Below are 15,426 nucleotides of genomic sequence, written 5' to 3'. Positions count from 1 at the left end.
GGGGTCCCTCCCAGCCCAGCCCAGGCTGGGATTCTGGGATTCCTGGTGCTGCTCCTCCAATGGCTTCAGGCCACTCTACATGCTGATGAGCTCATCCTCAGTGTCCTCTGTCTCAGCTCGGGGCTCAAAGCCCCTTAGGTGGGCAGGGCCTGAGAGGGGAAGGGTCTCCAGGCAGTGACAGTCCTGCTGCTGGCTGGTTTCCTGCTTCCCTGTGCTGCCCCCTGACTCCTGGTGACCGCAGGAGGCTGGATGCTGGGAGGTGACACACTGAAGCTGCCAAACTGGTTGGCAGCTTCTTATCCTGGCACTGCTGTGTCAGGAGCCTGGCAGCAGAGGGGTGGCAGAGGTGGGAGCAGCCTTGAGGACCTGCCAGGGTGCTCCAGGGTGCCCCTTCAGCAGAGCATCCTCAGAGGACACACGTGTTCCTGGAGCCTTCTCTGCCCTTGGCTGGCCACCTCACTTCTCAGATACAGATGAAGTGCCCCAATCATCTCTTCCTTGTGGTGAAGACTGTAGCACACAGCATCTTCCTGTGGGTGAGCAGGCTTTGTGTGTGCATGGCCTGTGTCACCCAGCTGGGCTCTGCCCAGGAGGCGTGTGGAGCAAGAGCTCCATGCCCTGGGACTGGTCCTCTGCCAGGAGACTCCACTGGGCTCATCCAGCTCTGCCTCTGTATCCTCAGCCTGAAGGGGTCTGTCTGCATCTGGGGCCAGGATGGTTGTTTTGGTGACAGCAGCTGAAGGCCAGGCAGGACTGCAGGACCCTGGTGGGAGGGATGCTCAGAGGAGCTGTCAGGGGTTGGCAGGCAGCAGGTCTGACCCACTTGGCCTGTTTACAGTGATAATTTATTCAAATAAAGCTCTTCACAGCTTCTTAAAATAACACATGTGATTCAGTTTGCTGTGTGGTGGTTGGACTTGGGGATCTCAAAGGTCCTTTCCAACCTGGTGCTTCTGAGGCATCCCACTGGGGTTGGGTGATGGGGTGCTTGCCAAGCCCCACCTTGCTCTGCAGGCCAGTCTAGAGGCTTCCAGTGCTGCTTGTTCTGGTGGTCCACAGCTCACCACACCAGGAGCCTTCTGCTTGAGCTCTTTGCCCCTGCAGAAGCTGCTCCAGCCAGACCTGCTTCTCCTGAGTGGGTTTCTGGAGAGCATCCCTTTCCATCAAGGGGGGCAGAGCCCTGGCAGGGCTGTGTGCTGGCACAGTGCAAGGTGGGAAGCTCTGCTGAGGGGAAAAGCTTCTCCACCCTCATGGTGAAGAGCCACTGGAGCAGGAGTGGGGGGTTGTGTGACCCCCTGGATCTGGAGATGCTCCTGGTTGGGCTGGGCAGAGCCCTGTGGCACTGATGGAGCTGCAGGTTGGACTGGGGACATGGCTCCCAGCCTGGTGCCCCTCAGGGACGTCACCTTTGGGCCTCAGTGGTACCCCAGAGCCTTGGCTGGTGTGTTGGTGAGCAGGGGGTAGAGTCAGAGGAGCCCCTTTCCTACACACAGCCGGCGCAGGGTGTGTCACACGGGCTGTACTCGGTTAGCACACCCCGCTTTGGTGTCCCCCCTTCCCTCCTGGGAGCCGCAGGGTGTGCGCTGGCTGGGAAGGCGCTGGAGCCACCTGCTGACGAGCACTGGCTGCTGCACGGTCATGAACCCACGGCTGCTTCAAAGGGTAACCTTCAAACCAGCTGGAATCACAGAGCTGGGGGGTTGGCAGGGCCGCCCAGAGCCCCTGGGGTCCCACCCCCTGCCCAAGCAGGGTCCCTAGGACAGGGGCTGGGGTCTCTCCAGAGAAGGAGACTCCACACCCCCTGGGCAGCCTGGCCCAGGGCTCCCTCACCCTCACTGGGAAGAAGTTCTTCCCCACATTGGGGGGAACTCCCTGGGCTCCAACTTGAGCCCATCGCCCCTTGTCCTGTCCCCCAGAGCCCTGGAGCAGCTGGAGCTGGTGTCTCAAGGCTTTGGTAACACACAGGACAGGGACACCCACACTTCTCAGCTGTGGGTTGCCAGCGCTGGGCTCTCTGGTTAGACTCTGACTGTGCTGGGAGATGGGTGTTAGGAGAAGTGTCACTCACCTCTGGGGCTGCCAGGCTCACAGCTGGAGTTCTGTGGCTCTTCCCCAATGTTCTACTGCTGGGAGAGGGGAATTCATTGGAAGCAGGTGCCTTGGGGCCAGCCTCATTAGGCAGGCGTGGCTTAATTGCAGGGCTTCTTCAGCTTTGCCCTGTCAATGACTGCAGAGCCTCCAGGAGAAGGGGCTGGCAGCAGCCAGGGCCAGTTAATGCTGGTGCAGTGGGTTCCTTTAGCCAGCTGAGAGGGGGGGTTGGGGTTTTTATGGGGAAGACCAGCAGTTCCCAGCATACACCTTTCACCCCAGACCTGTGCTGTTCTCCTTCTGAGGGTCTCTGTGCTGAAGTGGTGTGTGGGTGAAAGCTGGTGTAGAACAACCAGCTGCAGGGTGTTAGTCAAGGAGTTCTGGAGCAGGATGGAACCAGGCCAGGGGTGCAGTCACTGGGTGCTGCTTCTGGGTGCTGGCTGCCCTGAACCAAGCAGGGGTCCCTCCTGGGGCCGTTCCTGGAGGGAGGAAGAGCTGGAGGTGAACCCCTGTCCCTTGGGCACCCTGGGCTCCAGGACACCTCAGCCCTTGGTGCTGTGTCTGGAGGCAGTGCCCAGGCTTCCCTTCCCCACAGGCTGCAGGGTGGGACGCTGATCTTGGGGACATGCTGTGGGTTGTGTTTCTTCTGGCTGCTTTAGCAGCTCCTGCAGTTGAAGGAGCTGTGGGGAGCTACCTCAGCAGAGTCCCTGAGTGCTGGGTGCAGGGGGGACGTTGGCGTGGCAGTAGCTGTGTAGGAAGGTCACACATCGCTTGCTGGGTGTAGGGGAAGCTCTGACCAGTGCCTCACCATATCCCCTGGATCAAGGCGTTGGGCATCCCACCCCTCTAACCCTGGGACTGGGGTTGAGAGGCTCTGCCACCTCCTCAGAACAGTCACCCCTCAGTTTTACCCTGGAAGGGCTGGTGGTGGGAGGGACCTGAGGATCCAGCTGCACTCACAGTGTTTCCTTCTTCCACAAGCTCCCAGGAGCTGGGAGCCTGAATCCTGGGAACTGGGGTGCTGGTGTCTTACAAGTGGCTTTGTGGGGTGAGATGTGGGTGTGTTAGTCTGTGTTACCAGTGGCTGGGCAGGACCACGGGCTCCCCAGGGATGTGGAGAAGCAGGAGGTCCGTGTTCCAGCACCGTAACCAGCGGCTTCCTTAGGCTGCTGGCCCTTGGTCTCACTCCTCTGGGTTGCAGGGCTGTTTTACTCAGGGTTGTGAGCTGTGAGTAGTGCTGAGGGTGCTTGAGAGGATGGGAAGGAACCTCTGATACCGCTGGCTGGCTGCATGTGAGATATCAAAGGGCCCTCCTGGTGCCAGCCAGAAGCTCGAGGTGGGAACCGATGGCACCCAGAGCTGCCTGGGCTCAGCAGCCCCACACCAGCAGCTTTGGAACCAGCCTGGAACGGCGTGGCAGGGCTGTGCCTGCCCCCCACCAGCCCAGCACAGGCTCGGCGTGGCTGTGGGGTGCCCGAAGCTCTCGGGGGTCAGTGCTGGTGGAGGGGGGGCCGGGGTCGCGCTAACCGTCCGCCCGTTGTTTTGCTCCCGTTTTTAAAGGGGTGTTTCTCTCCTTTTTTTGGGTTGCACTCCAACTCCAGAAGGTAAGACCCACTGCTGATTGTTCTCAAGCCGCTCCCCCTCGTTAACTGAGCCGCAAAAGCCTTAATTAAGCTCCCCTGCTTGTCTGGCACAGCCGTAGAGCCCTGGCCGGGGTAGCGTGCCCGGGGTGATGCTGCTTCCCTGCCTCAGCCTCCCTTCCCTGCATGCTGTTTGCATTGGTGCTCCAGTGCAATGCAAACCCTAATCCCAACCCTAATCCCAACCCTGATCCCTTTGTGAAGCCTGTGGATACGGTCTGGCTAATCCCCCCCACTCCCTTCCCCAGCAATGCTTGTGTCTCACCACGTAACCCTGCTGCCTGGGGGGGGGGGGGGCTTGGTTTGCATGGGGTGTGTCTGTGCCTCTCTGGGCTTGGGGACGTTTGGGGCTGCATCTGGGGTGGAGCAGAGTTTAACACCTCCAATTAGCTGCTTTTCTAAATAAGAAGTGTGATTAACAAGCTTGAAGTTGGTCCAGGGGTTGGGTGGGGGGATTGTGGGGGGGGGGGTGTCTGCTTATAACAGCTCTCTGCTCTGACCTTGCCCCATGGCTGGAACTTTGGGGGGGGTTAAAACCCTATTTTAATACACTAATAACCCAGAAGCTGTTTGTGTGGGTGTCTGAGCTGGGGGAAGGGGGGTGCTCAGGGAACCAAAGTGGGGGAAGCCCTTAGCCCCAGCTTGGGACCTCTGGGTGCAGCCCCCTGGCTCCATCACACTGAGGGGTGGTGTAACTGTCTCTTCCCTGGCATTGAGGTTGCTGAGTGCCACAGTGCCTAACTGGGGTGATACTGGGGAATCCCCAGCAGCGTTTCCATGCCCAGCAGCATCAGCTGGGTGCTCCTCAGCCTGAAGCATCCCCAGAGCCCTGCCGTGGGGGTCCTGCTGCGGGAGGGTCCTGGGGAGGAGGAGAGGAGGCTGTGAGGTCCCCCAGGGTGAAGACCATGCTGTTGTGTGCACAGAGGGATGCTGTGAGCTCTGCTGACTGAACTAAAGCAGGAGCTTTGCTCTGAAGGAGCCTTTTGGTAGATAAATGTGCCTCACACAGCGCTTGGTGCTCAAGGGGAGCCTTTGGGGAGGTCTGTGAGGATGAGGGAGTTTGGGAGTTTAACCCCCTGGGAGACATAATAATCGGGCTTAGGTCCTTCTAGAAGCTTCTTACTGAGAGAAAGCCCTCTGCAAAGAGAGCCCCCCCCCCTGCAAAGAGAGCCCCCCCTGCAAAGAGAGCCCCCTCTTTGGAGAGGGGTTACATGGAGAGGGGTGGAGCAGCCTCAGGATGCCAAGTGTTAGCTGAGGAGCTGGGGGAAGGGATGATGCTTGCCCAGGCAGCTTCTCCTCCTTTCTCCTCCCCCATAGCTGTGCACACTGTGCTGCTGTGGGTAACTGGTAGAGCTGGAGCCTGCACAGCCTCTCCTCAAAGGCAGTACCGTTGTCCCTGCCAGCCGAGGAGGTTTGTGCATCCACACCTCAACCAGACCCCACAGCCTGAGTCCCTTTGGAGGCAGCCTGATGGACACCCAGGGTCACAGGGCTGCACAGTGTCCGGTTCAGAAGCTTGAGGAGTCGAGGCAGGGGCTTGATGTCTGCTGCATCCCTGAACAGGGCTGGGAAGGAGCATCACAGTTACCAGCCAGCCACGGCCTCGCTGGGCTCTGCTCAGCGCCTGCTGAGGGACGGAGCCTGTTTAGGTCTGAAAGGGCTGGTCTGTTGGCTGTCACGGGGATGGAAGCTGCTGGGCAGCACTGGCAGAGGCTGCTGGGATGCTGGGTGGGATGGAGGGGTGGAACAGCTCAGCCTGGAGCAAGCAGGAGCTCATCTGCAGTCATCTGCTTCCCGAATTGCGGGTTTGAGGTGGAAGGGCAGGAGCCCTGAGGTGCGGTCGATGAGCCCCTGAGTCTCCCCAGCAAACAGAGGTGTGTCCTTCCTTACTAAAGCCAAAAGCAGTGATAAAACAAGGGGAGGTAATTGTGCCCCTGGGCTGGGCACTGGGGAGGCTGCAGCTCCAGTGCTGGGTCCAGTTCTGGGCTCCTCAGCATCAGAAGGACAGGGAGGTCCTGGAGCGAGTGCAGAGAAGGGCAACCAGGCTGGGGAAGGGGCTGGAGGGCAAATCCTCTGAGGAGCAGCTGAGGGAGCTGGGGGTGTTGAGCCTGGAGAAGAGGAGGCTGAGGGGAGACCTTCTCCCCACCTCCCCTGCCCTGCCAGGAGGGTGCAGAGAGGTGGGCGATGGTCTCTGCAGCCAGGGGCCAGGAGCTGGGCCAAGGGGCAATGGGCTCAAGCTGCCCCAGGGCAGGGTCAGATTGGATATTAGAAAAAAAATTGTTACTGAAAGAGTTGTCAGGGCTGGAACAGGCTGCCCAGGGAGGGGGTTGAGGCACCTTCCCTGGATGTGTTCAGAAAAAGGGTAGATGAGGTGCTCAGGGATCTGGTTTAGCTCAGGATGGGATTGGTTGGACTCGATGACCTTCAAAGGTCTCTTGTGATTCTGTGATTCTGTAACAGCATCTGGCTCTGAAGCTGGACTTGGGCAGCTGTCACAGGTAACAGAGGTGGACAGCACAGAGCTCAGGGGGTTGGCAGAAACCTCAGCCAAGGGGTGACAGAGGATGGACGGGGGCGAGATCTTCCCGGTCAGAGAAGGACAGGCTCAGTCTCCAGCAGCAGATGTAGCCATGGGTTTAGTTGTTAGGGGGGGGGAGTCTGGTGGGGAGTGTGGACTGGCACCCTGCACCCAGGCTGGTGGCCTCAGCTCAGCCATGGCCATGGAGAGAAGGGGCTTGGTGTGGGAGGGGTGCGGGCGCCCGTCACGCTCGTGGGGCAGAGGTGATGGAAGGGGACATGAAGGCCGTGCACCATGTACCCAAAGTGAGCCCCTCTCCCTGCTTTGTCTTTACTTTTTGGGGGACTTGGCCAAATTTTAGCCTCTCAAACTCTCACACTGACCTTTGCAGAAGGTGAGGGAGGTGTTCTGTCTGTGCCAGGCTTCTGGAGGAGCCTGTGGGGTGAGCCCGAGGTGAGAGGTGGGTAAACATGGGGGGAGAATAGACCCAAACCATCAGGGGCTGTTAAACATCAGAACCAGTTCAGGGGCAGCAGCACCGGTGCCAGACTGGGGTCACCTTTGCAAAGGTGGGTCCTGCCAAGGCTTTGTGAGCCTCTGAAGCACGACACTGCTGGGCTTAGCCAGGAGCTCGGTGGACATCCGTGTCCTGCTCTGCTGTGGTCTGTACAAAGAGCCGACTCCAGGAGCTCCAGGGCAGGGATGCAGCAGAGCTCCAGGGCAGGGATGCAGCAGAGCTCCCTCTCCTCAGTGCCCCAGAGCTTCCCTGTGCCGGGCACCGTGCTGGTACCATCTGGAAAGCAGCATGGAGCAGCATCTGGTGATCTTACCACAGTGGTAGGAGGGATGGAGGGTGGTGGGAGGAGGACAGGGATGCTGGGCCTGTGTAAGAAACCCCTGGTGCAGAGATGGTGTCTGGGAGCAAAGGGGGTGGTTGTGCCCTGGGGAGCAGGGCCTTTGGAAGGGATCTGGGGGGAGCTGTAGGAAATCACTCTGACCAGCAGCTTCCAGGGACAGCCCTGACTTCCCAGGGCAGGGCAGCGAGCGCAGCGCCCTGGGGTTGGCATCCCCCCACCTTGGAGTCATTTCCAGTTGTGCTGCTCGTGGCTGCTGCAGGGTCTGGGAAGGCAGACAGGAGAGTGGAGGGAGCCAGGGGAGCTGGTCTCCATGGGCTTACTCAAGGAGAGGTTGGCTGTGGCATGGGAGTGTCTTTAGGAGGAGCTTCTGCTCAGCTGCAGGGATCCTGTGTGTGTCCAAAGGCAGCCACAAGCTCCTGGCAGGATGGAAGTGAGATGCTGGCATTGCTGGTTTCTCTGTTGGGCCGTGGTACCTGCCTCTCCCAAAGGTGTTTGTTACCAGGGGACTTGCTGGATTGGTGTAAAAGTACCTGAAGGAAACTGAGTTTTGGCCTGTAGGGCCCAGAATGGGGGGAGTGGGTGGTCCCTGGCGTGCCCAAGGCTCAGCTGCTTCCCCCAGTGCTGCTGCTCTTTGCTCCAGCATCCAGCTGAGCCAGGGGCTGGGGATCCCTCAGTTCCTGGGGTGCTGTGGAGGTGATGGGGAGGGAAGCCCAGAGCAGAGGTGCTGCACAGGCTGATTCTCACCCTTGGTGTGGGATGTCATTGGTTTGAAGGGGGTCTGTCCTCGGGCTGCAGCCCCCCAGCCCCCTGCCTGGGTGTCCTGGAGCGTGGGCAGAGCTCCCCCAGCTCACAGCCTTGCTCAGCCTGTGGTGCCACAGCTGGGGGACCCTCTGGTGGGGACCCCATCCCTGTCGTGTGTTGGCATGGCAGGCAGCACTGGTGGGAGTGGTCTAGTGACAATAAAGGTGACAGTACGTGGGGTTACACCTGGCTGGTGGCTGTCACTGGTGGGGTTCTGGGGGCTCCAGTTTAGGGCCAGCTCTCTTTAACATCCTCATAAGCAACCTGGGCTCAGGACCAGAGGGTGTCTGAAGAGAACGTGCAGATGGCACCAAACTGGGAGGAGCTGCTGGCTCTGCTGTTGAGGAGAAGCCTCAGAGAGACCAGGACAGGCCAGAGCTGGACAGTCACCAACAGTGGGAAGCTGAACAGGGCAAGTGCTGGGTTCTGCCCCTGGGAAGGGGCAACCCTGGCTGCACACCCAGCCTGGGGGCAGCTGTGCTGAGAGGGATTTGGGGGTTGACAGTGAGTTACCTGTGAGCCAGCAGCGTGCCCAGGCAGACAGGAGGGGCAACTGCACCTTGGGGTGCATCCAGCATGGCACAGCCAGTCCAGGGAGGGACTGTCCTGCTCCCCCCTGCACTGGGGGGGCCTCACCCCGAGTCCTGGGGCAGGTTTGGGTGCCACAGGACACGAGGGACACAGAACTATTGGAGAGTGTCCAGAGGAGCACTGAGGATGGGAAGGTCTGGAGGGGAAGGGTCCCCAGGAGAGGCTGAAGGCCCTGGGGTTGTGCAGCCTGGAGAAGAGGAGGCTGAGGACAGAGCTCAGGGGGTCTGGGGGTTCCTGATGAGGGGCAGAGAAGGGGCAGGGGCTGATCTCTCTCCTCTCTTTGGGGACCAGGGACAAGACCCCAGGGGACGGTGTGGAGCTGCCAGTGGAGGGTCAGGCTGGGGGTCAGAGGAGGTTCTGTGCTGAGAGGGGGGTCGGGGCTGGCACAGGCTGCCCAGGGAAGGGCTCCCAGCCCCGGGCTGGGCTGGGCTGTGTGGAGCTGGGAGCTGGGCTCCAGCTGGGTCCTCCCAGCTCAGGGGATCCTGTGGTTTTGTGGTTCTGAATCCCAGCCCTCTGCTCATAGAGCTGCTGCAGCCCCTGAGCTCCCTTGCAGGGCGAGGGCACCAGCCCTGTTTGGGGAGCGCAGGAATTCGGGGCTGTTCTGCAGAGCTCAGCGTGCCTGTGCCCTGCCTGCAGCCCTGGAGGGCTCTGCCCATCCTCACCAGCCCTTCCCCTCCCTCCCAGCAGTGGCTTTTCCATGCACCTTGTCTGAGTGCAGGTTTTGCTTTCCATGTGGGTCTGTCTGACTGTTCCTGGCACAACTCACCGCAGACACCCGGCTGGAGTCGGGTCGGTCGGTCACACAGTCAGGGTTTCAGCTGCTGGGCTCAGTTGCAGCCTTTGTAGAGGGGGAATTGGGAGGCAAAAACTTCTCCCAGCTGCCTTCTTGGGGCTGTGCTGGGTATCCTTGAGGTTCAGGAGGAAGGACACCTAAAGGTGGCAGAGGGAGGGATCAGCCAGACCCCGCAGGGGGAACAAGTCTCCTGTCTTGTCGTGTCCACCTGATTTTGCTTCTGTCTGTGGTGGGGTGGGTGTAAAACCAAACCAACCCCCAGCAGTGCTGCTGAAAAGGTGGATCTTCTGCCCTGGTGCTGTAGCTGGGACCGAAGATCTCTGCTCTCCTTAGGGACAACAGCACAACCAGTTTCCATGCTTTACCCCACAGCTTTCAGCACGCTGTGGGTTCCCCTAAACAGCCCCCAACCACCCCCTCTCTCTGCATCCCATAGCTGGCTCGCAGTGGATCTGCTCTGAGCCCCAGCCTTGGACATCTCAAGCTGTGGAAACATGCCCCTGTCTTGCAGAATGAAGTGTTTGGAGAGCCTGAACTCAGGGGGGTTTGTTTGCTTTTTGCCCCAGGGGCTGGAGTGTGGGGGTGCAAACTGGTTTCACTGGTGCTTGTGACGGCAGCTTCAACCTGTATTCCCCTGGGGAGTAGAGGTTGGATCTGGCCTCCCTCTGCCTCTGCATGTGTGTGACGGTGGGCTGAGGGGCTGGGGGGGTCTCCTGGCAGGGGATTCACCCTGACCTTGTGGTTTTGTTCCCAGTGGGACCTCTCCTCTTGCCTGCCTGAATGCTATGCTGCACACCAACTCCCGAGGGGAAGAGGGCATCTTCTACAAGGTCCCGGGGCGCATGGGCGTCTACACCCTCAAGGTGAGTGCCTCAGCCACCACGCTCAGCTGCCTTTTATCCCTTTGAAACCACGCTGGATTGGGGGTATCCTGAAGAGGGACCCACTCCTCTGTACCACCAGTCATAGCCTAAACATCCCCTCCAAGAGCGCACTTGGTGCTTGTTTCCTGGGCGCTCTGGGTACCAACTGGGAGTGCTGGTGTTACTCACAGCAGTGTGGTTGCTGGATGGGAATTGCTGTCCCAGACATACAGGAGTAATTAAAGCTCTGGTGACCTCTTAGCATTGAAAGGGTCACAGAATCACTGGGCAGAGGAGAAGCCAGCCCACCTGCCCACGCAGGAGCTGCCTGCCCCAGCCTCCAGCAAACCTCCGTGGTTCAGCTCGGAGAGCAGCCGTGTTCCTTGAGAATCATGGAATCCCAGCCTGGGCTGGGCTGGGAGGGCCCCCAAGGGTCCCAGAGCCCCAACCCCCTGCCACAGGCAGGGACACCAACCTCCAGGCCTGGAGCTACACAAGGGTGCCCAGGGCCCCAGCCAACCTGGCCTGGAACACCCCCAGGGACGGGGCACCCACCCCCTCTCTGGGCAGCCCCTGCCAGCCCCTCCCCACTCTCTCTGCACAGAACTTCCCCCCAGTCTCTCCTCTGCCCCTTCCCTCCTCCAGCTTCACTCCAGCCCCTTGTCCTGCCAGTCTCTGCCCTTTAACAAGCCCATTCCCCTCCTGTTCCTGGGGTCCCTTCAGGGACGGGGAGGCTGCAGTGAGGTCCCCCCACAGCCTTCTCTTCTCCAGGCTGACCCAGCCCAGCTCCCTCAGCCTCTCTCCTTGGGGAGCTGCTCCAGCCCTCTGAGCACCTTTGTGGCTCTCCCTGTCTTGCTGCTGGGGGGAGCCTGGATGAAGCTGTTAGTGCTGGTGTCCCCTTCAGTGCTTCCTGCCCTCACCAGTGGAAATTGGTCCTAGCTCTTGTTTCAGGGAGGGGACAAGAGACCTGGTGTCTCCAGAGACAGGGCGAGGTGCTTAGTGTGCCTTTTCCTGCTGTAGCAGGAGGGTTTTGCTGTCCAAGGCCTGTGGGGCTGTTTCTTTACCCAGCTGTTACAGCCACTGTCCCGTTGGCCTTCACTTTGGTCACATCACTAACGAGGACTCCAGGGTGAGATCCTGATTTCAGGAATGGCTTCACTCAGCCAAGGTGATGGGATGGACATGGAGCAGCAGGGACAAGGGTGGCTGGTGGGATGAGCTGGAGCATCATCCGCTGTCCCAAGGGCTCAGCTCCTTTGGGGGTTGTATGGGGGGGACATTAAGGACCACTGCTGAAGACCTCATCAGCACAAAGCAATTTCTTGTCAGTAATTAGCACTAATTTCCCCCAAAACCTGAATCTGGTGGGATAATCACTAGAGGGCAGTCTGGCTTTGGGTGTAGGCAGGGTGGAGACCACGCTGGTCCTCTCCCCTGGCTCTTGCCAGCCTAAAACCCTGCAGGTCAACGTGTCCCCAGGCACCATGGACATCTCACTGCACAGAAACAGCCCACCAGGACCCACCTCTGTGAGGCTGGGACCTGTCGTTACATGGGGCAGGGGGTGACCAAGCCATCCCTCTGCTCCTCTTCTGTCACAGAGTTCAGAACCAGAGCAGGGTTTTGTAAAGCAAGAGGGTGCTGGAGTCGTGCTTGGGGGTGGGGAAGACAACTGCAGTGGGTGTGTAAGGGAGGGTGTGCTGGTGAAGGGCAGTGTGAAACCTGTGTCAGCTGGGGTGGTGGTAAATATCTTCATGTGGACTCAGGGGGTGTTGCAGGCTGGTGGCAGAGTAAAACCATCATAGAATCACAGAATCCCAGGGTTTGGCAGGGCCCCCCAGAGCCCCTGGGGTCCCACCCCCTGCCCAAGCAGGGTCCCTAGGACAGGGGCTGGGATCTCTCCAGACAAGGAGACTCCACACCCCCTGGGCAGCCTGTCCCAGGGCTCCCTCACCCTCACTGGCAAGAAGTTCTTCCCCACATTGGGGGGAACTCCCTGGGCTCCAACTTGAGCCCATCGCCCCTTGTCCTGTCCCCACAGACACTGAGCAGAGGCTGCCCATGGCCCCTGGGTCCCACCCTTCAGCTCTTGATCCCCAGGGATCAGATCCCCTCTCAGGCTCTTCTCTGCAGGCTGAACAGCCCCAGCTCCCTCAGCCTTTCCTCCCAGGGGAGATGCTCCAGCCCCTTCAGCATCTCTGTCCCTCCTCTGGACTCTCTCCAGGAGATCCCTGGCTGGTTGATCCCAGGGAGCCCAGACCTGGACACAACACTCCAGTGGGGCCTGGCCAGGGCAGAGCAGAGGGGGAGGATCCCCTCCTGTCACCTGCTGCCCACACTCCTCCTGATGCCCCCAGGATCCCATTGTCTCTCTCAGCCCCAGGACACTCTGCTGGCTCATGGCCACCCTGTCACCCACCAGCACCCTCAGGTCCTTCTCCCCAGAGCTCCTCTCCAGCAGCTCCCCCCAGCCTGTCCCGATTGCAGCAGTTGAATGATCCACAGGCAGAGCTTGGTGAATGAAGGGGAATGCTTTTAAGGAGCTGTGTGGTTGGGGAGTCTCTGTGCAGTGGGTAACGAGCTGGGGTCTCTCCACAGAAGGATGTTCCGGACGGGCTGAAGGAGCTGTCGGACGGCTCAGAGGAGAGCAGCGATGCCCAGTCCGACTCCCAGAGCTCTGAGAACAGCAGCAGCAGCAGCAGCAGTGATGGCTGCACGAACAAAGATGGCAAGAAAAGCAGGTGGAAAAGGAAAGGTAATTTCCCCCATTGGGAGCGATGGTTGCAACCTGCCCTGGGGCTGTGGAGGGAGGACCTGGAGGTGTTCTCCCATCACACCCATTGCCTTACAGAGCCAGGCTGTTCCAGTGGGCTGGATTCTGTGTTATCACTGGTGTGGATGGACCAGACTATGACTCAGGTGCTGATTTGTGGCTGGGGGAGCCTGTAATGAAGTGTGTGCAAGGCCTTGGTGCAAAGCAGAGCAGCTGCTGTGTGTCCACCCCAGGAACAGGCTGATTCCACATGTTCTCTGCCACCCCCCAGCTCTCCCAGGCAGATCACATCTCTGACTTCTGGGCTCTTGGGATGCTGTGGGATGCAGCACCAGGAGTGAGCACAGGGTCTGTGAGGTTAAAGCCTGTTACTGGAACCCACAGGGCTCAGGCTTGAGCCATGGCACTCTGCTGTCCTGTTTTGCACTCCTTTTCCCTCAAAACAGGGGATATTTGGGGCAGTCAAGGCTAAATATTGGAGATAGAGTGTTAAATCTTCTCCAGCTGTAGCCAGTGGGGTTCAGTGCTGGTTCTGCTGTGTGCTGTACCTGGGTGTTGCTGAACTGGGGTGGTGCAGCGATGGGCTGAGGTTATCCAGGTTCTCCAGAGGTGGAGCAAGAGTGATGAGCTGAGGAAATCATGGAATGAATCATAGAGTGGCAGGGGTTGGGAGGGACCCCAAGGATCACAGAGTGATGCCTTGGGTGGCATCACTGCATGTTACCCTTCCTCAGGGGGGAGCAGCCCCCACCCAGGCAGACGTGCCCCGCCGGGGACCCGTGGGTGCTGCTGTGCCAGTGGCTCTCTGTCAGAGGGGTGTGCTGGTGCTGGGGACTTTCCCCAGCAGGTTTTGCTGTGCTGGCTGTTCTGGAGCTGGTGCTTCTCAGTCTGTTTCCTCTCTACTGCTCTCCCTTTCCTCTTTGCTGCCTGTGGCAGCGCGGCCGGAAAGCCGCCGTGCCGGGCTGGCTGCCTTGTGTGTCCCCAGCTGCCACCCCCAGCACCAGGAGGCTTCTGAGCTCCACAGGGACCCCTGCAGCCCTTCCCACCATCACTGTCTGGGCACCCAAGGAGGCAGCAGTGTGTTCCTGGGGCTGGCTCAGACGTGCTGCCCTCGCTGCCTGTTGAGCCCCGGTCCTTGGAAGTGCGTCTGACTGTTGCCTTCACAACAGGGAAACCCCCAGGAGCAGCTTTGCAGTCTCGTTGGGTCTCTGGGGGTTTTCCTACACCACAGGTGTTTCTTTGGAGCTTTAAACCACAAGCACAAACAGCTGAAGGAATTGGGCACGTTGGGTGCAGGGGAAGGGATAAGTAAATGCCCTCAGGTGTCTGCTGTTCTGTTTGGGTAGGAACCTCCTGAGCCCTTGGAGGACAAGCTTGGTGGATGTTGTGGGGCTGGGGCTGACCAGGTGATCAGGAGGGATGTGAGAAATACATAAGGGAGGATAACAGGGCTGGGTCAGCCTGGAGAAGAGAAGGCTGTGGGGGGACCTCACTGCAGCCTCCCCGTCCCTGAAGGGACCCCAGGAACAGGAGGGGAATGGGCTGGTTAAAGGGCAGAGACTGGCAGGACAAGGGGCTGGAGTGAAGCTGGAGGAGGGAAGGGGGAGAGGAGAGACTGGGGGGGAAGTTCTGTGCAGAGAGAGTGGTGAGGGGCTGGAAGGGGCTGCCCAGAGAGGGGGTGGGTGCCCCGTCCCTGGGGGTGTTCCAGGCCAGGTTGGCTGGGGCCCTGGGCACCCTTGTGTAGCTCCAGGCCTGGAGGTTGGTGTCCCTGCCTGTGGCAGGGGGTTGGAGCTCTGGGACCCTTGGGGTCCCTCCCAGCCCAGCCCAGGCTGGGATTCCATGATAACAGTGGAAGAGGTTTCTTTGCAGAGTATCTTTAAGAAAAGACTCTTCATTCCTAAACTTGGCTGTGATAGCTGGTGGAGTTCTGTCACTAAACAAGATGCCTGCACCAAAATTAAATGAACCAAACCTGTTTAATGAGAGAAGATAAGGTGCTGTGATGGTAAATGGCTAAACCCCATCTTTGCATGACACCTTCCTTGGTGTTAGTGTTCATAAGGCATCTCTCTGAGGTCGTGGGCTGTAACTCACAGCTGGCTTAGGGACAGCACCTTATGGTAGGTGGAACCCACAGCTCCCTTGGGTTGAAGTGCAGAGCAGCTGTACCTGGAGCACTGACAGCCTGGGAGATGGGAAGAAAGGAGTTCTGTGCCATAGTGTCCATGGGGAAGGGTTCTCTTTCACTTTGAGTGTTTCATTTGCTTGATGCATCTGAGAAGAACCCTTTGGTTCCTCCAGCAAAGCCTGGAGCTCCCCAGCCAGAAACCCAGCTCCCCAGGGAGGTGCCAGGAAGAGTGGAATCAAAGTAAGAAGTTTAGATGGCTTCAGCTCACTCCCAGCCACACCTCATCCCTGAGTTCCACAGCTGGTAACGCTGGGAAGTGGAAGGGAAGGAGCCTGCCCCTGGCTGGGTCTCCTGGCAGCGACGGGTCTGGGTTC

At 59.5% G+C, this 15,426-nt stretch overlaps 1 protein-coding gene across 1 annotated transcript in view; it reads left to right on the top strand.

Moving 5' to 3' along the window:
• The window catches only part of ASXL2 (ASXL transcriptional regulator 2), a gene marked incomplete at its 5' end in the record, with an annotated part of 89,572 nt that overhangs the window by 36,819 nt on the left and 37,327 nt on the right, over positions 1–15,426 (top strand). Inside the window, 2 exons of the mRNA XM_084261444.1 lie at positions 10,043–10,151; positions 12,750–12,906. Of these exons, the coding sequence (XP_084117570.1) occupies positions 10,043–10,151; positions 12,750–12,906 (266 nt within the window). The remainder of the gene's footprint in view (positions 1–10,042; positions 10,152–12,749; positions 12,907–15,426) is intronic.

Source organism: Gallinula chloropus, assembly GCF_964237585.1.
Source record: "Gallinula chloropus genome assembly, chromosome: 3".
NCBI classification, from domain to species: Eukaryota; Metazoa; Chordata; class Aves; order Gruiformes; family Rallidae; genus Gallinula; species Gallinula chloropus.
The sequence above is the reverse complement of the archived record's forward strand: the minus strand, read 5'-3'. Positions and strand labels throughout refer to the sequence as shown.